At 43.7% G+C, this 25,497-nt stretch overlaps 1 protein-coding gene across 1 annotated transcript in view; it reads left to right on the plus strand.

The window, feature by feature from the left end:
- The first annotated feature begins 1,076 nt into the window (after nt 1–1,076).
- Nucleotides 1,077–25,497, plus strand: part of arl1 (ADP-ribosylation factor-like 1) — a 32,282-nt gene continuing 7,861 nt past the window's right edge. Inside the window, exons 1-3 of the mRNA XM_059978543.1 lie at nt 1,077–1,205; nt 19,215–19,352; nt 23,219–23,300. Of these exons, the coding sequence (XP_059834526.1) occupies nt 1,202–1,205; nt 19,215–19,352; nt 23,219–23,300 (224 nt within the window). The 5' untranslated portion in view covers nt 1,077–1,201. The remainder of the gene's footprint in view (nt 1,206–19,214; nt 19,353–23,218; nt 23,301–25,497) is intronic.

The following is a 25,497-nucleotide window of genomic DNA, read 5'->3' on the forward strand; positions in this document are numbered from 1 at the left end:
GACAGGCTGGCATCACTGTCTGGTATGGAGTGGGGTGGGGTGGGGGGGGGGGGGTGGAGGCTACTGCACAGGACCAAAAGAAGCTGCAGGTTGTTGTAAATCTAGTCAGCTCCATCTTGGGTACTGATCCACAAAGTATTCAGGACATCTTCAGGGAACGGTGTCTCAGAAAGGCAGTATCCATTATTAAGGACTTTCAGCCACCAGGAGGTACAGAAGCTTGAAGACACACACGGAGCGATCCAGGAACAGCCTCTTCCCGTCTTCTGGACATCGAATCTTTGGACACTACTGCATTTAAATATATATATATACAGTATTTCAGGTTTTGTGTGTTTTTAATCTATTCAATATATGTAATTGATTTGTTTATTTATTATTTTTTCTCTGCTAGATGATGAAGGACTGCTTCTAAGTAAACAAACTTCACATCACATGCCAGTGATAATAAACCTGATTCTGATTCTAATGTTTTATGGTGTAATGGTCTAACAAGGCATGTTGGCAGCTATATTTCTTTTGAAGATTGACAATTGGTATGTCACCACAGAATCTAGCAATTTTCTACAGATGCAGGGTGGAGAGCATTCTGAATTGTTGTATCACCTGCTGGTATAGAGGCTCCAATGCACAGGATCACGAGAGGCTGCAAAAGGTTGTAGACTTAGCCAGCGTTATCAGGGACACATTGCCACTGAGAACATCTTCAAGAGCTGGCGTCTGAAGAAAATGGCGCCCATCACTGAGGAACCCTCACTCTCTGGGCCATTACTACCATTGGGAGGGAGGAGCCCGAAGACCCACAGCAATGATTCATAAAGACCTCCTTCCCTCCATCGTCATATTTCTTAATGGCTCTTGAGCCCAAAAACACCACTGATCCATCTCACCTATCACCATGTTGACGGTTCACGTGGCTCTGACCGCGGGGCCGGGAAACCGTACCGACAGCGACACCGGGCGGCTCGGAGTATGGCACCCGCCCGCGGCGAATCGGCTGTCGTTGGTCCCCTTTACAAACTCAATTAATAATGGCGGTATAGCGACGAAAAGAATATATAAAATATTTGTATAGAAATAATATTGCTGAATTATTCTTCTGTGGGAGAGCCGAATCTGCGGCTACTGGTTGCGGCCTATTTACCGGGAGATGCGCACGCAGCCCCGAACGTCGGCCACGTCGGAGGAGTGACGGAGGGAGATGGGTGAGTGAGGGGGAAGAGAGGGTAGAGGAGGGAATGGGGATAGAGGGGGGTGCGGGGCAGGGGCGAGGGTGGGGAGGGAGTGTGATGCTGTGGAAGTCAGTTTGAGGGGTGGTCGGGGAGATGCTCTGTTTGGGTAAGCTGTGCCAGTAAAGGGCAGTGTCGTGGAGGAGATGATTATAATGACATGAGGGAGATAGATGGGGAGGAATACCCGGTATTGTGAATAATAGGGAACAACACACACAAAATGCTGGAGGAACTCAGCGGGTCAGGCAGCATCCGTGGAAAGGAATGCAAAGTCGACATTTTTGAGTCATGAAGGGTCTCGGCTCAAAACATCATTTCCATAGATTCTGCCTGATTTGCTGAGTTCCTTCAGCATTTTCTGTGTGTGTTGCTCTGGATTTCTAGCATCAGCAGAGTCAAATGTGTATGACTAATAGGGAGAATTTGTGGCGATAATGTTGGAAGTGCAGGGCCCAGGACAGGTCATCTGATATGTTATTGCTCAGGAGCTTAAAGCTGCTCACTATCTCTACCACCAATCCTCCGATGTAGTTTGGCTTGTTTTCACCCTCCTGAGCCATTGGCTCTTACTTGAATTTTTTATAAGTATGAGTTCTCATTTTCTGATTGGTTTACAATTTATAACTACAATACAGATATTCAGCCCCCAACCCCTTGTTCATATAAATGTGTATTACAACCAGGAAATTTTGATTAATTTAATTGGGAAATTTTATTTGTGGATCATATGCTCCTTCCCTCCCCCTCCCCCCCCAACCACAGTAGAGCCCCTCCGAAAAACAGGGAAAATTGTAAAGGAGGGTAAGCTAAAAATTGAAAAACTGAAATGTCAGCAGTTCTAAAGTATCCATTCCCCAATGTTCAGTACTTAGTCGAACCACCTCTTGCAGCTGTTACAGCCAGTACTGTATTTTTTTTGCTAAGTTTCTATTAGCTTTGCACTGTGTGATGGAGTAAGGTTCCTTCTTGCAAAGTTGCTCAAGCTGTGCCAGGTTAGTTGGATCGTAGCAGTGGACAGCAATCTAGAGGTGTTGCCAGGGATATTCATTCGGGTTAAGGTCAAGTCTGGGCCAGTCAAGGACATCAGTTTTCTTCGTTTGATGACACTCCATGATTGCACTGGCATTAATGTCCTTAATGTCTAAAAGACAAACTTCCTCCCCAGTTTAGGTTTTCTAGCAGGTTTTTATCCAAGGAATTTCTGTATTTAGCAGCATTCATCTTCCAATCAATTCGAACCAGATTTTCAGTCCCTGCTGCTGAAAAGCATCCCTGTGGCATGATGTTATCTCCCCCATACTTTACAGTAGGGATGGTGTTACCTGGCTGATGCACAGTGTTAGATTTGCACCATGTGTACTGCTTAGTGTTCCTTAAGGTTGTTATAGCTGGGGATGGTAATGGAGACAAGCTCCCACTACCTATTAAATGTTCCCAATGGTGAGCACCTCAAATAGCCTCTGACAACCAAGTCCAGCCCCTGGCCTACACGTGTGGCTTAGCTCTAACCCTGGCAGAACCGTTTCTACTGACAGAAGAAGGGGCAAAGGTGGGTTACTGGCACCTTCAAACCAATCGCTTTGGGCAGATAAGGCTCATCAGCTGTGGTTGGCAACTGATCTAAGAGAAGAATGACTCTGACCTCAAACTTGCATGGTTTTGGGAGAAAACCCCAAGGAGAAAAATCCAGAGCTGGAGTCCATGCGTTGAGTTTAATGTTGACTGGCAACTCATGTGACGCTGCTGGTGGCAAACTGTATCAGTTTCTGTTGTTCCTTTGGATTCATCAGTTACGTGGAGAGGGGGAGCTTGCTGCATAGGCAAGCTTGCTTGCTCTCTATATTGTATTACCCAGGCTTGTGTATCTAGACAGCTCGAACGCAATATCCATGGTCAATATGGTCAATTCTGACTGACAGAGGCCTCAGAGACTGCTTAGTGTTGAGGTCAAAAAGTTTCACTTCAGTCTCATCTGACCATAAGACCTTCTTCCGCATCTTTACAGTATCTTCTAAGTGACAATTTGCAAAGTCTTTATGGGCAAGGATGTGTTTTTTGGCCAGGGCTTCTTCCTTGCCACTCTTCCATAAATACCCATTTTTATGCAAGGCCTTAGAGATTGTGGAGCCATGAACTTCATCTACAGTTATCGCCACTGATCTGCTGCTCACTCAGCATGGCTTGGTGCCACACTAGCCTCTCTTACAAAAATGCCATTCTCTGGCGACTGAGTTTAGAGGGGCAACCTGGCCTAGGCTGTGGTTTCATATTTTTCCCACTTTTTCATGATAGTCCACACCGAGCTCCAAGGTAGGTTCAATGCCCTTGAGATGGTGTCGTATCCTTCCTCAAATGTGTGCTCTATTATCATTTCCCTGACTTGTCTGGAATGCTCTTTTGTCTTCATTTTGGTTTGGTCTCTTGATAATCTACCATACTGTTGGACCTTACAGAGGGAGGGGATGATCCGCTACAAAACAAATTGGGTGAGTTGGTAAGTTAATAGACAGTATTGCACCTGAGGGAAGTTAGTGTAGTCATTACAAAGGGGATTAATACTTTTTCAACCTCACAGTTTTGGTTTTAAATTTTTAGTAAATTGTTGACAGGTTTTGGAATTTCAAAGCTCAAAGTAAATTTTATTATCAAAGTACATATTTGTCACCGCATAGAGATTCATTTTCCTGCAGTCATACTCAGCAAGTCTATAGAATAGTAACTATAACAGGATCAATGAAAGACAACTAACTGTGCAAATGTAAATATAAATAAATAGCAATGAATAACAATAAACATGAACTTAAAGTGAGATTATTGATTGTTGGAACATCTCAATGGATGGGCAAGTGAGTGTAGTTAACTCCTTTGTTCAATAGCCTGATGGTTAGGGGGTAGAAACTGTTGTTGAACCTGGTGATGCGAGTCCTCAGGCTCTTGTACCTTGGCAACAGCAAGAAAAGAGCCTGGCCTGGGTGGTGAGGATCTCTGATATGGATGCTGCTTTTCTGCAACAGTGCATGTTCTCAGTGGTGGGAAGGAGTTTACCTGTGATGATTTCTTTAAATTTGCTCAAAAAATCTTACTTCAATATATTTTAAATTTAAAAAGTGAGACAGTAAAATGTGAAAATAGTTGTGGGGCTGATATTATACTCAACACCCTACAGGTTAACTTGAAGGCTGACTCAGTGGTGAGGAAAACAAATGCAATGTTAGCATTCATTTCAAGAGGACTAGAATATAAAAGCAAGGATGTGATATTGAGGCTTTATAAGGCACTGGTTGGAGTGGTGTGAACAGTTTTGGACCCCTTCTCAAAGTTCAAAGTCAACTTCAGTACAACCCTGAGATTCATTTTCTTGTGAGCATTCTCAATAACTCTATAGAATAATAGCCATAACAAATCAATGAAAGACCACGCAGCTAGGGCATTCAACCAGAGTGCAGAAGAGAACAAACTGTGTAAATACAAAAAGAAGAAATAATAACTGAATGAGCAATAAATATCGAACACACTGCCAAGAGTCTTACCATAATGAACACTTACATTAAAGGGAGTCCATTGGTTGTGAGAACATTTCAATGATGGGGCAATTGAAGTTATCTCCTTTGATTCAAGAGCCTGATGGTTGAGGGGTAGTAATTCTCTGAACCTGGTGGTGTGAGTCCTGAGGCTCCTGTACCTTCTTCCTGGTGGCAACAGCAAGAAGAGGACATGTCCTGAGTGATGGGGGTCCCTGATGATGGATGCTGCTTTCCTGTGACAGTGCTTCATGTAGATGTGCTCAGTGGTTAAGAGGGCTTTGCCTATAATGGTTTGGGCTATATCCACTACATTTTGTAGGATTTTCTATTCAAGGGCATTGCTGTTTCCATACCAGGCTGTGATGCAGCCAGTGAATGTACTCTCCACTGCGCATCTATAGAAGTTTGTCAAAGTTAGAAACATAGAAAACCTATACACAATATAGGCCCTTCAGCCCACAAAGCTCTGCTAAACATGTCTTTACCTTAGAACTACCTAGTCTTACCCATAGCCCTCTATTTTTCTAAGCTCCGTATACCTATCCAGGAGTCTCTTAAAAGACCCCATCGTTTCTGCTTCCGCCACCACTGCCAGCAGCCCATTCCACTCACTCACCACTCTCTGCATAATAGAAAAAAAACATACCCCTGACATCTCTGTAACTTCTTCCCAGCACCTTATAACTATGCCCCCTCGTGCTGGCCATTTCAGCCCTGGGCCAAAGCCTCTGACTGTCCACACGATCAATGCTTCTCATTATCTTGTACACCTCTATCAGGTCACCTCTCATCCTCCGTCACTCCAGGGAGAAAAGGCTGAGTTCACTCAGGGCATGCTCCCCAATCCAGGCAACATCCTTGTAAATATCCTCTGCACCCTTTCTATGGATTCCACATCCTTCCTGTAGTGAGGCGACCAGAACTGAGCACAGTACTCCAAGTGGGGTCTGACCTGGGTCCTGTACAGGTGCAATGTTACCTCTCTGCACTTAAGCTCAGTCTCATGTTTGATGAAGGCCAATGCACCATATGCCTTCTTAAGCACAGAGTCAACCTGCACAGCAGCTTTGCGTGTCGGACTTGGACCCCAAGATCCCTCTGATCCTCCACACTGCCAAGAGTCTTACCATTAATACTATATCCTGCCATCATATTTGACCTACTAAAATGAACCACCTCACACTTATCTGGGTTGAACTCCATCTGCTGCTTCTCAGCCAGGTTTTGCATCCTATCAATGTCCAGCTGTAACCTCTGACAGCCCTCCACACTATCCACAACACCCCCAACCTTTGTATCATCAGCAAATTTACTAACCCATCCTTCCACTTCCTCATCCAGGTCATTTATAAAAATCCCAAAGAGTAGGGGTCCCAGAGCAGATCCCTGAGGCACACCACTGGTCACCAACCTCCATGCAGAATATGACCCATCTACAACCACTCTTTGCCTTCTGTGGGCAAACCAGTTCTGGATCCACAAAGCAACGTCCTTTTAGATCCCATGCCTCTTTACTTTCTCAATAAGCCTTGCATGGGGCACCTTATCAAATGCCTTGCTAAAATCCATATACGCTATATCTACATCAATGTGTTTAGTCACATCCTCAAAAAAAAAATTCAAATCAGGCAAGTTTTAGATGTCATGCCAAATCTCTACAAACACCTAAGGAAGTAGAGGTATTTTCTTCATATTGTACTTGTGTGCTGGGCCCAGGACAGGTCCTCCTAAGTAATAACACCCAAGAATTTAAAGATATAAATCCTTTCTACCTCTGATCATCCAATGAGGACTGGCTCATGGACCTCTTTTTCCTTTCTGAAGTGTATAATCAGCTCCATGGTCTTGCTGCCATTGCGTAAGAGGCTGTTGTGACACCACTCAGCCAGGTTTTCTATCTCCCTTTCTTATGCTGATTCATCACTACCTTTGATTCAGCCTCCAACAGTGGTGTCGTCAGCAAGCTGGAATATTTAAGAAAAGGTGTGTTGGCATTGGAAAAGGTGTGTGGTCCATTGGAGGTTCAGCGAATGATTCTGGGAATGAAAGGGTTAGTGTATGAGGAGCATTTGATGGCTCTGGGCCTGTACTTGCTGCAGCTTAGAGGGGAATCTCAGTGAAACCTCGCGAATATTGAAAGATCTGGATGGAGAGTATGTTTCCTTTATGGGGGAATCTAGGACCAGAAAGCACAGCCTCAGCATGTGCTCAGCCTTAGGACTGAGATGAGGAATTACCTTTAGCCAGAGGGTAGTGAATCTGTAGAATTCATTGCCACACATGACTGTGGAGGCCAAGTCAGTGGGGGGGTCTATTTAAAGTGGAGATTGATGGTGGTTCGTGATTAGTCAGTGTGTCGAAGGTTATGGGGAGAAGGCTGGAGAATGGGGTTGAGTGGATAATAAATCAGCCATGATGGAATAGCGGAGCAGACTCGAGGAGCTGAATGGCTTAATTCTGCTCCTATGCCTTATGGTCTGCTACCGTTCAAATGTGGGGTGCTGACGGTTCAGTGAATTATCAGTCACCTTTGTAAAACTTAAACCATAAACAGCACAAATGCTTTGTGAAACACAAGAATAGGTTTAAGTTTTGTAATGAAGCAGTCGTCATTCACTGAGGTTGAGTTCAAATCCTGAATTGAACTGATCATATTTGTTTTGCTCGAGGAGTGAATGGCCTCATTCAGAACCGTATTCAATGGTGCGCTGGAGTATTGATCAAAGTGCTGATCACATCCCATTTTCAAGATTTAAGATTGTTTAATGTAATTTCCAAATCACAAGTGTAAAGAGAATGATTGTTATTTCAGATCTGATGCAACACAAAAAACATACGAGTTAAAGAGCACAATAATTATGAATAAGTAAGATAGCTTGTACCCATAGATTGATTGTATGTCCAGAAAGTGACTCCAGTCTACATTTGGTGACTCTGACAGGAAAAGAAAATAGTAGTGGTGGTTGGGGGTATGGAAGAGTGGGATAGTGGGTGGAGGTGTTGATTACGAGGTGGGTAACAATTATTTAATTCTCCTTCACACTTGTGTATTGGAAATAACTTCAAACAATCTTGAATATGAAGCACATTGGCAATCACATTACATTTGAACAAAATAGCAAAATAAATGATGACTCAGAATCAGATTTTATATCACCAGCATATATCGTGAAATTTGTTAACTCTATGGCAGTAGTCCAATGAAATACAAGTTTAAAAATAGAGAAAAATAGAATTACAGTAATTATATATATATAATTATGTAATATATATGTCTACTGAATAGTTAAGTTAAAATAAGTAGTGTAATAAACAAAGTAGTGAGGTAGTGTAAAGGTAGTGAATACTGGTGAATTGGCAACTCAACTGACATATGGGATAATACTCCTGTGGAAGAGATGCAACAAAGAATCTTTCATGAGCTTGCAACTGGTAGACGTGAGTTTCCTCTAGGTTATCTGGTTTCCTCCCACCGTTCATAGACATACCAGTTAGTATGTTAATTAGTCATTGTAAGTTGTTCTGTGATTAGGCTAGGGTTAAATCAGTGGGTTTGCTGGGCAGGGCAGGTTAGTGGGCTAAAAGTGCCTGTTCTGAGTTATATCTCTATAAATAAAATAAAAATCGTCATATTTCAGTAGGAGGAGGAGAGAGTTAGGTTGTAGGTCATAAAATGTAGATCATAGATTGTAGACTATAGTACAGAGCATGTTCAGGCCCTTCAGCCCACGAGGCTGTGCCAACTTTTTAACCTATTCCATGATCAATCTTAAGATCTTCTCCCATATAACCGTCTCCATTTTTGACTTTTAAAAAATGGGTGGAAATGCCTCTGGCTGTCTACTTGATCTATGCCTCTTAATATCTTGTACACCTCTATCAAATCACTCCGTTTCCTTCTTTTGAAAGAGAGAACCTGACTCAACCTCTCCTGATAAGATGATATCTAATCCAGGCAGTAGCCTGGTAAATTTCTATTGCACACTAAAGCTTCCATATCCTTCCTATAATGAGATGACCAGAACCGAACACTAACTAGAGTTATAGAGTAGCAACATTACCTCTCAACTCTTGAACTCAATCCTCCAACTAATGAAGTTCAGTGCATCATACGCCATCTTAATCACCCTATCAACATGTGGGGCAACTTTAAGGGATCTATGGACACAGACCTCAAGATCCTTCTGTTCCTCCACAATGCTAAGGATCCTGCCATTAACGCTGTATTCTACCTTCATGTTTGACTTTCCGAAGTGTATCACTCTTGATTGAACTCCATCTACCACTTCTCAGACTAGCACTGGATCCTATTAATGTCCCATTGTAACTTATGATGACCTTCTACACTATCCACAACACCATCAACCTTAATTTAATCTACAAATTTACTAACCCACCCTTCCATTTCCTCATCCATGTCATTTATAAGACTCTCAAAGACCAACGTCTCCTGGAAGAATACTCTCTGCCTACAAGCTCACTCTGTTTTCTGTGAGCAAGCTAATTCTATATCCACACACAAACAAGAGAAAATCTGCAGATGCAGCAAATCCAAGCAACACACACAAAAAGCTGGAGGAACTCAGCAGGCCAGGCAGCATTTATGGAAAAGAGTACTGTCGATATTTTGAGCCAAGACCATTCAGCAGGTTCGGCCCAAAACGCCAGCAGTACTCTTTTCCATTGATGCTGCCTAGCCTACCGAGTTCCTCCAGCATTTTGTGTGTGTTCTCTGTACCCACGCAGCCATATTTTCCTGGATCCCGTAACACCTGACTTCCAGAATGAGCCTACCTTGTCAAATGCCTTATTAAAATCATAAGTGCAACCTTTACTGATCTATCAAAACAAAGTACGTAATTGGCTGTAAAATGCCTTTGGATGTCCTGAGGTGTAGTTTAATTGGGATTTCTTTACATGAGCAAACATTTAAATTGGTTCTGTATAACACCACAAGATCCAGTTTGTACAAATCCATGAAGATGTAACTTTTACTGTAACCAGTAAAATTCTTTTGTATATCAAAAAGTGGCTACGCAGGTTGTTAGGGTGGTTGAGGATATGACATGCTTGTCTTTCATAGCCGAGACAATGAACTCAAAAGTCTGGAAGTTATGTTGCAGCTTTATAAAACTCCAGTTAGGCTGCATCTGCAATATTGCACACAATTCTGGTCACCCCATTACAAGAAGGCTGTCGAGGCTTTGGAGAGGGTGCAGAAGTTTACCAGGACGCTGCCTGGTTTACTGGACGTATGCTATTATGAGAGATTGGACAAACTTGGGTTTTCTCTGGAGCGGCAGAGGCTGTGGGGAGATTTGAAGGAGGTTAATAAGATTATGAGAGGCATAGACAGATAGTACCTTTTCCTGGGGTTGTAATATCTAATACCAAAGAACATGTATTTAAGTTGAGAAGGGGAAAATGTCAAAGGAGATGAGAGGGGCAAGTTTTTTTTTGCCTGGGATGGTGGCAGAGGCAGCTACATGGGAGACTTTTAAGAGAATGTAAGGAAGATGGAAGGATATGGACCTTGTGAAGGCAGAAGAGATTAGCTTAGTTGGCCATTATTTACTAACTTAATTGATTTGGCACAATGTTGTGGGCCAAAGAGCCATTGTTGTGCTATACAGTTCTGTGTTTAAAATTTGTCTTTCAAAGGTTCAGTTATTATCAAAGTTAAAATTCTGAAATGTGTTTTACATATTCAGTGACTAACTATTCTCAACTCTGGGATAGAGCATTCCAAAGATCTCTCTGAAGGAAAAAATTCCTTCCGCGCCCCTTGTTCTGAGTTTAAGCTTTCTAATACTGTTTTAAGGAAGGTGTGAAGTTGGAATTATTTTATCTAATGTAAGCAGTTTTATCATGATCTATTTTCAATGTGCCACTTAAATACTTTGCACAACTTTAAAAATTAAAACTGCTTGACAGAGGCCCTCCGTTGGTCAGGGTCGACCATGGATGTTGCGTTCTTGTTGGTGCTACAATATGAAGAGCAAGCTGTTGCCAATGCAGCAGTGTCCCCCCCCCCCCCCCCCCCCATTTCATGCAGAAGATTAGGACCACAAGATATAGGAGCAGAATTAGGTCATTTGGCCCATTGAGACTGCTCCACCATTTCATCATGGCTGATTTAATTTCTGCTTGGCTCCAATCTCCCACCTTCGATGTATATCCCTATATACCCTGACTAATTAAGAACCTATCAACCTCTGCCTGAAATATTCATAAAGACAGCCTTAACAGCTGCCTGTGGCAAAGAATTCCACAGATTCACCACTCACTGGCTAAAGAAATTTCTCCTCATTTCCTTTCTAAAAAGACACCCCTCTATTCTGAGGCTGTGTCCTCTGATCTTAGACTCTCCCACTATAGGAAATATCCTCTCCAAGTACACCCTTTCAAGGCGTTTCACCATTTGCTAAGTTTCAATGAGGTGACGCCTCACTCATTCTTCATTTGACAAGCCATTCCAATCCTGGATTCATTTTTGTGAACATCCTTTGAACCCTCTCCATTTTCAGCATATTTTTTCTAAGATATGGTGCCCAGAACTGTTCACAATACTCCAATGAGGCTTCACCAGTGCTTTATAAAGTCTCAACTTTACTTCCTTGCTTTTATATCCTAGACCTCTTGAAAAGAATGCTAACATTGCATTTGGCTTCCTCACCACCAACTTGACCTGCAAATGAACCCTTAAGGAATCCTGCATAAGGACTCCCAAGTCCTTTTGCGCCTCAGTTTTTTGTATTTTCTCTCCATTTAGAAAATAGAAACATAGAAAACCTACAGCACAATACAGGCCCTTCGGCCCACAAAGCTGTGCCAAACATGTCCTTACCTTAGAAATTACCCAGGGTTACCCATAGCCTTCTATTTTCCTAAGCTCCATGTACCTATCCAGGAGTCTCTTAAAAGACCCTATCGTATCCCCCTCCACCACCGTCGCTGGCAGCCCATTCCAGGCACTCACAACCCTCTGCATAAAAAAACTTGACCCTCACATCTCCTCTGTACCTACTTCCAAGCACTTCAGAACTGCTCTCTCATGTTAACCATTTCAGCCCTGAGAAAAAGCCTCTGATTATCCACATGATCAATGCCTCTCATCATCTTATACATCTCTATCAGGTCACCTCTCATTCTCCGTCGCTCCAAGGTGAAAAGGCCAAGTTCACTCAACCTATTCTCATAAGGCATGCTCCCCAATCCAGGCAACATCCATGTAAATTTCCTCTGTACCCTTTCTATAGTTTCAACAACCTTTCTGTAGTGAGGTGACCAGAACTGAGCACAGTACTCCAAGTGGGGTCTGACCAGGGTCCTATAAAGCTGTGATATTACCTCTCATCTCTTAAACTGAATCCCACAAAATAGACAACCCTTTCATTTCTTCTACCAAAGTGCATGACCATGCACTTCCTGGCACTGTATTTCATATGACTTTTCTTTGCCCATTCTCCTAATCTACCCAAGTCCCTCTGTAGCCCCTCTACTTGCTCAAAGCTACCTGCCCCTCCTCCTATCTTCATATCATCTGCAAACTTTGCAATAAAGCCATAAATTCCATCAACCAAATTCTTAACATATAATGCAAAAAGAAACAGTCCCAACACACAGACCCTTGTGGAACACCACTAGTCACCAGCAGCCAACTAGAAAAGGCTCCCTTTATTCCCACTCTTTGCCTCCTGCTAATCAGCCACTGCTTTATCCATGCTGGAGTCTTTCCTGTAATACCATGGGTTCGTAGCTTGTTAAGCAACCTCATGTGGCATCTTGTCAAAGTCCTTCTGAAAATCCAAGTACAGAACATCAACCGATTCTACTTTGTCTATCCTGTTGGTTATTTCTTCAGAGTTCTAACAGATTTGTCAGGACAACATTTTCCCTTGAGGAAACCATGCTGACTATGACCTACCTTATCATGTGCCTCCATGTACCCTGAGACCTCATCCTTAATAATCAACTCCAACTTCTTCCCAACCACTGAGGTCATAACTGGCCCATAGTTTCTTCTGCCTCACTCCCTTCTTGAGGAGTGGGAGTAATATTTGCAATTCTCCAGTCTTCCGGAACCATTCTAGAATCTAGTGATTCTTGAAAGGTTATTACTAATGCTTCCATGACGTCTTCTGCCACCTCTTTCAGAACCTTGAGTTAGACACCATTTGGTCCAGTTAACGTATCTACCTTCAGACCTTTCAGTTTCCCAAGAACCTTCTCTACTGTTATGGTAATTTGACTCACTTCATGACCCCTGACACCTGGAGTTTCCACCATACTGCTAGAGTCTTCCACAGTGAAGACTGATGCAAAATATTTACTCAGTTTGTTCGCCACTTCGTTGTCCCCCTTTACTTCTCCAGCATTGATATCCATTGGTCCGATGTCCATTCTCACCTCTCTTTTACATTTTATGTATCTGTAGAAACTTTTGGTATCCTCTTTTATATTATTGGCTAGCTTATCTTCATATTCCATCTTTACCTTAATATCTTTTTTTAGTTGCCTTCTGTTGTTTTTTAAAAGCTTCCCACTAAATTTTGCTTTCTTTGGCTGTTATGTTGGCTTTGATTTCTCTTGTTAGCTGCCATTGTCATCATTCCTTTAGAATCTTCTTCCTCTTTGGGATGTGTATATCCTGTGCCTTCTGAATTGTTTCCAGAAATTCCAGCCATTACTGCTCTGCTGCCATCCCTGCCAGTGTTTTTTTCCAATCTGGCCAACTTTACCCTCATGCCTCTGTAATTCCATTCACTCCACTGTAGTACTGATACATAGAACATAGAATAGTACAGCACAGTACAGGCCCTTTGGCCCACAATGTTGTGCCGACCCTCAAACCCTGCCTCCCATATAACCCCCACCTTAAATTCCTCCATATACCTGTCTAGTAGTCTCTTAAATTTCACTAGTGTATCTGCCTCCACCACTGACTCAGGCAGTGCATTCCACGCACCAACCACTCTCTGAGTGAAAAACCTTCCTCTAATATCCCCCTTGAACTTTCCTCCCCTTATCTTAAAGCCATGTACTGAGCAGTGGTGCCCTGGGGAAGAGGTGCTGGCTGTACACTCTGTCTATTCCTCTTAATATCTTGTACACCTCTATCATGTCTCCTCTCATCCTCCTCCTCTCCAAAGAGTAAAGCCCTAGCTCTCTTAATCTCTGATCATAATCCATACTCTCTAAACCAGGCAACATCCTGGTAAATCTCCTCTGTGCCCTTTCCAATGCTTCCATATACTTCCTATAGTAGGGTGACCAGAACTGGACACAGTACTCCAAGTGTGGCCTAACTAGAGTTTTATAGAGCTGCATCATTACATCGCGACTCTTAAACTCTCTATCCCTCAACTTATGAAAGCTAACACCCCATAAGCTTTCTTAACTACCCTATCTACCTGTGAGGCAACTTTCAGGGATCTGTGGACATGTACCCCCAGATCTCTCTGCTCCTCCACACTGCCAAGTATCCTGCCATTTACTTTGTACTCTGCCTTGGAGTTTGTCCTTCCAAAGTGTACCACCTCACACTTCTCCGGGTTGAACTCCATCTGCCACTTCTGCATCCTATCAATGTCTCTCTACAATCTTTGACAATCCTCTACACTATCTACAACACCACCAACCTTTGTGTCGTCTGCAAACTTGCCAACCCACCCTTCTACCCCCACATCCAGGTCGTTAATAAAAATCACAAAAAGTAGAAGTCCCAGAACAGATCCTTGTGGGACACCACTAATCACAACCCTCCAATCTGAATGTACTCCCTCCACCACAACCCTCTGCCTTCTGCAGGCAAGCCAATTCTGAATCCACCTGGCTAAACTTCCCTGGATCCCATGCCTTCTGACTTTCTGAATAAGCCTACCATGTGGAACCTTGTCAAATGCCTTACTAAAATCCATGTAGATCACATCCACTGCACTACCCTTATCTGACTTCAGCTTCTCCTTTTCAAATTTATGATCACTTTCCCCTAAGGGTTCTTTTACCGTAAGCTCTCTAATCAATTCTGGTTCATTGCACAACGCCCAATCCAGAATACTGATCCCCTGGTGGGCTCAACCACGAGCTGCTTTAAAAAGTCATCTCATAGGCACTCTAGAAGTTCCATCTCCTGGAATCCAGCACCAACATGATTTTGCCAATATACTTGCATATTGAAATCCCTATGACCATTGGCCTTTTGGCATACATTTTCAATCTCTTGTAATTTGTAGGCCATGTCCTTACTACTGTTTCAGGGTCTGTATACAACTCCCAGCAAGGTCTTATTACCCTTGAAGTTCCTTATTTCTTGCCACAATGATTCAACACCTTCCAATCCTATGTCACCTCTTTCTAATTATTTCATTTCATTTCTTTACTAACAGAGCCACACTATGTTCTTGGCTGTATATAACTCCCATCAGAGTAGTTTTACCCTTGCAGTTTCTTAGCTCTATTCACGATGATTCAACACCTCCTCACTCTGTCACCTCTTTCTAAAGATTTGGTTTCATTTTTTACCAACAGAGCAATGCCTCCCCCTCTGCCTACCAGTTTATCCTTTTAATACAATATAATGTCCAAATTTATCCTTGGACATTAAGCTCACAGCTATAATCTTCAGTCACGATTCAGTGATGCCCACAACATCACACCTGTCTATTGGCAATCGTGCTGCAAGTTCATCTACCTTATTCCATATATTTTGCATTCAAATGCCACACCTTCAGTCCTGTATTCATCCTTTTCGAACGTCTTCTTTTACGTAGCAACTCATCCTGGTGACTGCAATTTTGCAGTATCAACAGCCTTTCCTCGCGACCTCATCTTCAGCACTGTGACCTGTCTTTCCTATGATGCTTCTTGCATTGCCAAGAAGCAATGGCATATGCCGTTCAGGCCACTAGTTCTTAACCTTTTGCCAACATCTGCCTCCACAACCTCTCCATTAACTGTTCTGGGACTCGGGTTCTCATTCCCCTGCAACTCTAGTTTAAACCCCCCTCTGCAACCCCCCCCCCCCAGCAGCAAACCTTTCTGCTAGGATATTAGTCCCCCTCCAGTTCAGGTGCAAACTGTCCCTTCTAAATAGATCCCACCTTCCCTGAAAGTGAGCCCAATGATCCAAAAATCTTATGTTCTCCCTCCTACATCAACTCCTTAGCCATTTATTAAGCTGTATAATATTCCTAGTTTTGGCCTCACTAGCACATGGCATGGGTAGCAATCCTGAGATCACAAGCTTGGAGGTCCTGCCATTTAGCTTAACACCTAACTCCCTGAACTCCCTATTGACCACGACATCTGGCTGTTCACCCGCTTGCTTAATGTTGAGAATGTTGAGAACTCGATCCAAGATATCCTAGAACCTGGCACCCGTGAGGGAACATACCATCCGGTAGTCTTGTTCTTACCCACAGAACCTCCTGTCCATTCACCTAATTAACGAATCCCCTATCACCATAGCGTGCCTCTTCTTCCCTCTTATACTGAACCACAGAAGCAGACCCAGTGCAAGAGACCCGGCTACTGTGACTTTCCTCTGATAGATCATAATCACCCCTGCTCTCTCTCTCTCTCTCTCCCCCCCCCCTCACCCCCATGCACTCAGTAGTATCCAAAGTGATATACTTGTTGAGGGGATGGCCACAGTTGTACTCTGCACTGGCTCCTTTGACTGTCACCCAGTTTCCTGTATTCTACCCCTTGGATATGTTCTCTATGTCTATCATCCCCTCAGCCTCCAGAGTTCCAGATCCTTAATGTGGATTGTTAGAAGCTGCAGCTGGATGCACTTCTCTCAGTTGTAGTGGTCAGGGACACTGAGGGTCTCCCTGCTTCCCACAACCCACAAGAGGAGCTTTCAGCTATTCTGCCTGGCATCTCTACTGTCCTAGCTGAGCAGATATGAAGAAGGGAAGGAAAAACAACTTGAGCATTTCTTACACACACAAAATGCTGGTCGAACACAGCAGGCCAGGCAGCATCTATAGGGAGAAGCGCTGTTGACGTTTCGGGCTGAGACCCTTCGTCAGGGCTAACCGAAAGGAAAGATAGTAAGAGATTTGAAAGTAGTGGGGGGAGGGGGAAATGCAAAATGATAGGAGAAGACGGGGGGGTGGGGGGGGGGGATGAAACTAAGAGCTGGAAAGGTGATTGGCGAAAGTGATACAGAGCTGGAGAAGGGAAAGGATCATGGGACGGGAGGCCTCAGGAGAAAGAAAGAGGGGGGGGGGGGGAAGCACCAGAGGGAGATGGAGAACAGGCAAACAACTAAATACGTCAGGGATGGGGTAAAAAGGGGAGGAGGGGCATTAACGGAAGTTAGAGAAGTCAATGTTCATGCCATTAGGTTGGAGGCTACCCAGCCGGTATATAAGGTGTTGTTCCTCCAATCTGAGTTTGGATTCATTTTGACAGTAGAGGATTACTCATTCCCCACCCCCCCCCCCCCCCATTCCTTCCCACCGATCTCCCTCCTGGCACTTATCCTTGTAAGCAGAACAAGTGCTACACCTGCCCTTACACTTCCTCCCTCACCACCATTCAGGGCCCCAGTCAGTCCTTCCAGGTGAGGCGACACTTCACCTGTAAGTCGGCTGGTGTGGTATACTGCGTCCGGTGCTCCTGGTGTGGCCTTCTATATATTGGTGAAACCTGACGCAGACTGGGAAACCGTTTCGCTGAACACCTATGCTCGGTCCGCCAGAGAAAGCAGGATCTCCCAGTGGCCACACATTTTAATTCCACGTCCCATTCCCATTCTGATATGTCTATCCATGGCCTCCTCTACTGTCAAAATGAATCCAAACTCCGGTTGGAGGAACAACACCTTATATACCGGCTGGGTAGCCTCCAACCTGATGGCATGAATATTGACTTCTCTAACTTCCATTAATACCCCTCCTCCCCTTCTTACCCCATCTCTGACATATTTAGTTGTTTGCCTGTTCTCCAGCTCCCTCTGGTGCTCCCCCCCCCCCCCCCCCACTGCTTTCTCCTGGGGCCTCCCGTCCCATGATCCTTTCCCTTCTCCAGCTCTGCATCACTTTTGCCAATCACCTTTCCAGCTCTTAGCTTCATCCCCCCCCCCCCCCCCCCCCCCGGTCTTCTATCATTTTGCATTTCCCCCTCCCCCCACTACTTTCAAATCTCTTACTATCTTTCCTTTCGGTTAGTCCTGACGAAGGGTCACGGCCCGAAACGTCGACAGCGCTTCTCCCTATAGATGCTGCCTAGCCTGCTGTGTTCCACCAGCATTTTGCGTGTGTTGTTTGAATTTCCAGCATCTGCAGATTTCCTCGTGTTTGAGCTTTTCTTTCCTTTGCCTTCTCTAATTTAAGCTTCAAAGAGCTAAAGGCTCGGGGTCAACACTCTGACTCTGTCCACTCAGACGATGGCCGGTGCACTTGCCCCTGTTTTCCTTTAATTCGCTATTGCTAATCAATCCCAGACACTGGTCAAAGCTGCGTTTTGCTGCAGTGACCTGCTGCTGCCTTTTGTACTCGGGCAATGGACCTGATTAAAGTCCGCTCTCAAAAAAACTTCCGATGCCCAGATTGGCTGCTGGCCCGTTTAAATTAAAGGAATGGCAGAGGCCAATTCAGTTTGGCACCAGTGCATGGCAGGGCTTAGCTAAGCCAGATGTGAAGTGGCCACCCATTTTAATTTCACTTTCCATTCCCATTCCGAGATATCCATCCATGGCCTCCTCCACTACTGCGATGAGGCCACATTTAGGTTGGAGGAACAACACCTTGTACTTTGTTTGGGTAGCCTCCAACCTGATGGCATGAACATCGATTTCTCAAACTTCTGATAATACCATCTCCATTTCCCATCCTCATTTCTCCCCCATCTCATGCCATCTCACCAATCAAATTCACAGCTCTTCGCTTCATCCCTCCCCCTCCAGCTTTCAACTATCACACGGCGGCTGTCTTTCCCCTCCCCCCACCTTTTAAATCTATTCCTCAGCATTTTTTATCCAATCCCGACAAAGGGTCTCGGCCCAACACGTCGACTGTACTTTTTTCCGTAGATACTGCCTGGTCTGCTGAGATCCTTCAGCATTTTGTATGTGTTGTTTGGATTTCCAACAGATGTCTTCCTCTCTTTTGTGAAGTCCAGGAGCTGGACTTGGTTGCCAGAGGCTATTTGAGTTGCATGCCATTGGGAGCATTTAATAGGTATGGGAAGCTTGTCCCCATTACCTCCCCCAGCTATAACAAACTTAAGGACTATGTCTGCATGCTTTTGTGCTTTGAGTTGCTGCCACGTGGTTGGCTGATCATATGCGTGCATCGATGAGCAGGTGTCCCTAATAAAGAGGCCACTGAGTATAGATGAAGTTGTAAATTAGGAAACTAAAATGGGTCTGAAGGTTGTGGCACAGTGACCTAGTTACAGAAATTAGCTTTCTATTTTAAACCTGTCATTCTCTGATTCATTGTAGGTGGGTGGTTTTCCACCATGTTTTACGGCCTGTTTGGGTCACGGGAAATGAGAATATTGATCTTGGGTCTCGATGGAGCAGGCAAGACTACGATACTCTATAAGCTGCAGGTGGGCGAAGTTGTCACCACCATTCCCAGTAAGTGTTGTTTTGCCACTTGCTTGTGCTATGATTGTTAACTGTTAGAAACCTGCTTTGTGCAGTGTCACAACACACAAAGGGGCTGGAGGAATCATTAAGGACTCCTGTCACCCAGGACATGCCCTCTTCTCATTGCTACCATCAATGAGGAGGTACAGGAGCCTGAAGGCACACACTCAAACATTCTAGGAATAGCTTCTTCCCCTCCACCATCAGATTTCTGAGTGGAGAACAAACCCAGGAACGCACTCTTTAATTTTCTCTCTCTTTGCATTAAATTTAAATTTTACATGGATTCCTTCCTGTAATTTTTAGTTTTTATATTTTGCAATAAAAGATGCTGTAAAAGAGTAAATTTCACAACACATGCCAGTGATACTAAACCTGATTGAAGTTCAAAGTATATTTAATATCAAATACATATATATCACCATATACAAGCCTGAGATTCATTTTCTTGCAGTCATTCACAGTAAATACAAGAAGCACAATGGAATCAATGGAAAAACCACATCCAACAGAGCAGGGGGTGGGCGTGGGGGGGGGGGGGTGAAAACCCAGCAATGAACTGTAAATGCAAAAAGAAAGGGGAAACTAAGAAACAATAATGAATAACAAGAAAATGTGATGAAGATTCCTTGAAAGTGAGTCCATTTCAGTAGGCACAATTCAGTGTTGGGGTGAGTGAAGTTGTCTCCTCTGGTTCAAGAGCCTGATGATTGAGGGGTAATAACTGTTCCTGAACCTGGTGGTGTGGGTCGTGGGACTCCTATGCCTTCCTGATGGCAGCATTGAGAGGAGAGCATGTCTCTAAGGAACTCAGTGGGTCAAGCAACATCCGTGGAGGAAATGAAGAGTGGGCATTTCAGGTTGAGAATCCTGCTGAAGGGTCTTGACCCAAAATTTTGGTTTTGAAACCTAAAATGTCTGTAATCAACAATGATTATTGTTCTAAATGTTCCTGCATTATGTTCATTATATCAGCAAAGTGAATTTCAACTGGTTTGGTTGAAGTAGGTAAGCAAACTCTGCTTTTCCACTCATTGCACTCAGCAACACTGGTACTTGATTTTATCGGCTATTTCATTTGCTTCAAAATACTGCTCAATTTGTTCACTATACATCATTTGTTTTCTGTTATGCAATTGAACACTTCTATCTTTCTGATGTAGCCAGCCATTTCTGCTTTTTTAAAAATTATTATCACCTGGTACACACTGTCTGTGAACCAGTGGCTGTATGCATTGCTTCTTAATTTCAATCTATTTTTCTGTCTTTTTTAAAAACTTGAATGTCCCTTTCTCCACTTCTGAAGAAAAACATCTTGCACTTGTTACGCCTGTGCCCCAACTCTGAGGGGCCGAAGGGTCCAAAATAGCCCCATCCTTTCTGAGAATCGCAAGATCGCTATTAATTTGGGTCAGGAGACCCAGGAAATGAGAGAAAGACACACAGAATCCACAAAGGGGTTTGGAATGTCCTGGCCCCTCAGCGATACAAAGCCACAGGAAACGGCCATTGTCTCTTGGAGATGGAATTGTGTAGTGAGTACTGTGCTATTTATTTGAAGCCCTCAGGGAATGACCAAAAGTGGGCTGGTTGAGGGGTGGCATCCCCCCAACCTGATTGACATCTGAGACCCTGTGAGTCAGGATTAAAGAGGGTCTGGGGAACAGCCCCTTTAGACGCACAAGAAGAATCACTGGAAATCCCGTAATAGCGACAGCTGGTGGAAAGCCCACGTGTGTCCTCTTCCATTTGCCTCGGAATTGGTGGGCCTTACCACGGAAGAACGGCTTTAGCTAAAACAAAGGAGAAATCGGCCCCAACGACTCTCGAAGGATTGAATTGGCAAGTTTTAAACTCGCTCTCTTGACTCCAACCAAAGGCTGCAGCCTGCATGAACTTGAGTGACTTTTATATTTCCATTGGACAATACATTATCCCCTAGACAACGACAGAGCTATTTCTTAGTGATTATTATTATACCCTCGCTTTTAGACTTAGTAGTGACGACGTATATTATCTGTATGTTTGCATTGATACTATTTTTGTGTATTTTTTTCAATAAATACTGTTAAAAATAGTACCATCAGACTTCAATGGACCTCTCTATCTTTGCTGGTAAGTGACCCAGTTACAGGGTACGTAACACACTTCAACAGGGAGGTAGTCATTTTGAGTTAATTTTAAAACTTCCTCATTGCCACAGTTAAGTTTTTTAACTCCAATTTGAAAACAATAGATAACAAATATCAAGTTAAAGAAAACTGGTTTCGATGGAACAAAGGTACAGTGATATTGGATTCCTCCTGTACCAAATATAGTGGCCACTGAGTGTATGTGTTTGGCCTTCTGCTGCTGTATCTCATCCACTTCAAGGTTTGAAGTGTTGCCTGTTCAGAAAAACTCTTCTGCACACCACATGGTTATTTGAGGTACTGCCGCCTTCCTGTTACTATCGACTTCCTGTTAAGATGGTGCTACTGAGCTTGTTTGACAGCTTTTGGTAGTCAAAAAAATGAGAAATCCGACTATAAACATCACTAAAAATAGCTTTTCCATAGTAAATTGTGTTAAATTATCATGGCAAACGGCGAAGGGTCAAGTGATGGTGAGGTGAATTGATGGGATGAGCCGAGTTCGTGGGGTGTTGCAGATGGAGTTCCGATACCCGTACAACTGGCTCAGGTGTGAGGTTGAATCACTTAGGGTTCTGAGCTGATCTGAAGAGCTTGAGAGCAGCTTCAGGCTGGGAGGGGAAATCTGGGCCCAGAGCTTGTCGCTGGGCAGCGTGGTCTAGGCCCAAGGTCTTTCGCAGTAGCGATGCCTGGGTCCTAGTGTGAGGTATGATTCGCTGTTTAGACTGTATAAACGTTGGGCCGTATCAGGGACTAGAGCCTTTCACTGTTCTGCCGTTGGATAGGTTCAAACACTAGGCCAGATAGACTGAAAAGGTAGGGTGTTGGTTGGGATGAGAGCAGATTTCACTCGTTCTCAGGTGCTGAGGCTATGAAGACTGCCACGGCTGCTGTACTCCGTACCCGCTAATATGAACTGAAGTGAGACTTTGGGCCTACTCTGGGCTGCTCCATGGTTCAGATCTGAGGACTCAGTTTTGGTTCAGAATGCTGTTGTTATTCACTTCAATTTCTTGCGAGATTACTTTCTTTTTCTTGCATATTGTGTTGGTTTTTTTTTCTCTCTTTATTGGGTTCTTTTGGGTTTCTTGCTTTGTGGCCACCTGTGAGCAAGCAAATCTCAAGGTATATAATTCATACATTCTTTGATATTAACCTTGATTCTGTCAGCGTAAACCAGTTTGGCATTCTCCTCTGACCTCTCTCATTAACAATGTGCTTTTGCCTATAAAATTACCACTTGCTAGATTTTTTTCTTGTTTTTCGCACCATGCTCTGTAAACTCTGTAGACTGCTGTGCATGAAAATCCCAGGAGATCTGCAGTTTCTGAGATACTCAAACACCACCTCCCCCCACCCCTGTCTGGCACAAACAATCAATTCAAGGTCACTTAGAACACATTTCTTCCCCATTCTGATAGTTGTTCTGAATAACTGAATCTTTTGACCACATCTGCATGGTTTTATGCATTGAATTGCTGCCACATGATTGACTGATTAGATACTTGCATTAACGAAGCGGTTACTGAGTCTATAGTGGAATTGCTGATTAACTGATAGAGGGTCTCAGCCTGAAATGTTGACTCTTTTCTTTTCCATCAGTGCTGCCTGAACTGTGTTTTGTGTCTTGAAACTGCTTTGTTCTTTATCCCCCACCCTGAACCTTCCAGGAATCTGTCTGTTTATACATTAAATATGAAATGGAATGTTTTTTTTTTGTAGCTATTGGCTTCAACGTTGAAACAGTGACTTACAAGAACCTGAAGTTTCAAGTGTGGGATTTGGGTGGACAGACCAGTATACGGTATGGAAAATTCCCTGTTCTATATTACTGACCGTTCTCTAACTTGCTTTCTCCAAGACAAGAGCTTTGGGCTGTGATTATCAGATGGATATTTTTCTTGGCAATGTGTATATTTTCTCAGGTCACTGCATGGTGAATGCTTGGACAGCAGGGTAGTGTAGCTGTTAGCAAAATCACTTTACAACACCAGCTATCAGTGATTGGGGTTCAAATCCTGCCACTGTTTTCAAGGAGTTTGTACATTCTCCCCACGACCGCGTGCTGCGGTGTCCTCCCACATTCCAGTGACATGTAGGTTACAGTTAGTGATTGTGGGCATGCTTTGTTAGCGTGGTAGCACTTGCAGGCTGCCCCCAGTGCATCAGAAACAAAGACGCATTCCACTATGTTTCAACGTACATGTGACAAATACAATTAATCTTTCATCTGTAATTAAGCTCTAATCCTCCTTTTAGCTCTGTCCTTTCTAACTGTACCACCAAGTTCACTGCATGAGTTTTGCTTTTTCAAGGGGTGTGAGCTTCCCAGCAGAAGCAGCATTTAATTACCCCTCCCTGGGTGTCTTTGAGAAGGTGGTAGTGAGCTGCCTTCATGAACCGCTGCAGACTTTGTGCAGGTAAACTCACAGTGCATTAGGGAGAGAGATATTTTATTCTATTTATTGAGATAAAGCACAAAGCATGCCCTTCTGGCCTAACAAGCTGCACTGCCCAGCAACTTAAACACTAGCCTAATCACAGGAAAATTTACAATGACCAGTTGACCTACTAACTGCTATGTCTTTAGATTGTGGGAGGAATCCGGAGCACCCGGACGAAACTGGCACAGTCACGTGAAGGGCGTACAAGCTTCTTACAGAGGACATCAGAACTGAACTCTGAACTCCAGCACCCTGAGCTGTAATAGTGTTGTGCTAACCGTTACGCTAACCCAGCAGTTTTGTTTTTTCGTGTTAAAGGGATTGAATCAGAATCAATATATTGAGTGCAGGAGTTGAGATGTTATGTTGAAGTTGTAAAAGATGTTGGTGAGGCCTAATTTGGAGAATTGTGTGCAGTTCAGGGAAGATGTCAATGATTTTGAAGTACATTTAATAGGAGTTGCACTTTGAGAGGGCAAACCAGGCTAGGAATTGCATGGTGAGCAGTAGAACAGAAGGATCTGGGAGTACAGATCCATAATTCCTTGAAAGTAGTATCCAAGGTAGGTGGGGTTGTAAAGGGAGCTTTTGGCACGTTGACTTTCATAAATCAAAGTGCTGAGTACAGGAGTTGGGATTGTATAAGACTTTGGTGAGGTCTAATTTGGAGTATTGTGTGTAGTTCAGGAAAGTGTCATAAGGTTGAATGGATGGGGAAGATAGAGGGCTATGGTCCATGTGTTTGTTGATGGGAGGAGGCAGAATAATAATTTGGCATGAATTAGATGGGCTGAAGGGCCTGTTCTGAATTGTAGTACTTTGACTCTATGAAAGTGTGCAGAAAAAATTTACAAGTATTTTGTGGTGACTTGCAGACCTGTTACAGAAGCATAGAAATATAGAAAACCTACAGCACAACACAGGCCCTTCAGCCCACAAAGCTGTTCTGAACATGTCCTAACCTTAGAAATTACCTAGGGTTACCCATAGCCCTCTATTTTTCTAAGCTTCATGTACCTATCCAGGAGTCTTTTAGAAGACTCTATTGTCTCTGCCTCCACCACCGTTGCCGGCAGCCCATTCCACGCACTCACCACTCTCTTTATAATAAAAACAAACGAACAACAACTTACCCCTGACATCTCCTCTGTACCTACTTCCAGGCACCTTAAAACTGTGCCCTCTCGTGTTAGCCATTTCAGTCCTGGGAAAAAGCCTCTGACTATCCACACAATCAGTGCCTCTCATCATCTTATACACCTTTATCAGGTTACCTTTCATTCTCCGCTGCTCCAAGGAGAAAAGGCGAAAGGTTACTTTGGTTATAGGGAAACATTAGGACTTTATTCCCTGGAGCTTAAGGGAATGAAAGGAAATTAGTTAGAGGTATACAACATTGAGGGGTAAAGATACGTTAAAGCAATTTGCACAAGTGCAAGTATGCTTCCCCCCCCCCCGTCAACTGACGTTGGGTGAGAGTAGAACTAGAGGTCATAGTTTAAGGGTGAAAGGTGAAATATTTAAGGGGAACTTTTTCACTCAGAGGGTGGTGAGAGT

This window comes from Hypanus sabinus, chromosome 8 (genome assembly GCF_030144855.1).
Source record: "Hypanus sabinus isolate sHypSab1 chromosome 8, sHypSab1.hap1, whole genome shotgun sequence".
NCBI lineage: Eukaryota > Metazoa > Chordata > Chondrichthyes > Myliobatiformes > Dasyatidae > Hypanus > Hypanus sabinus.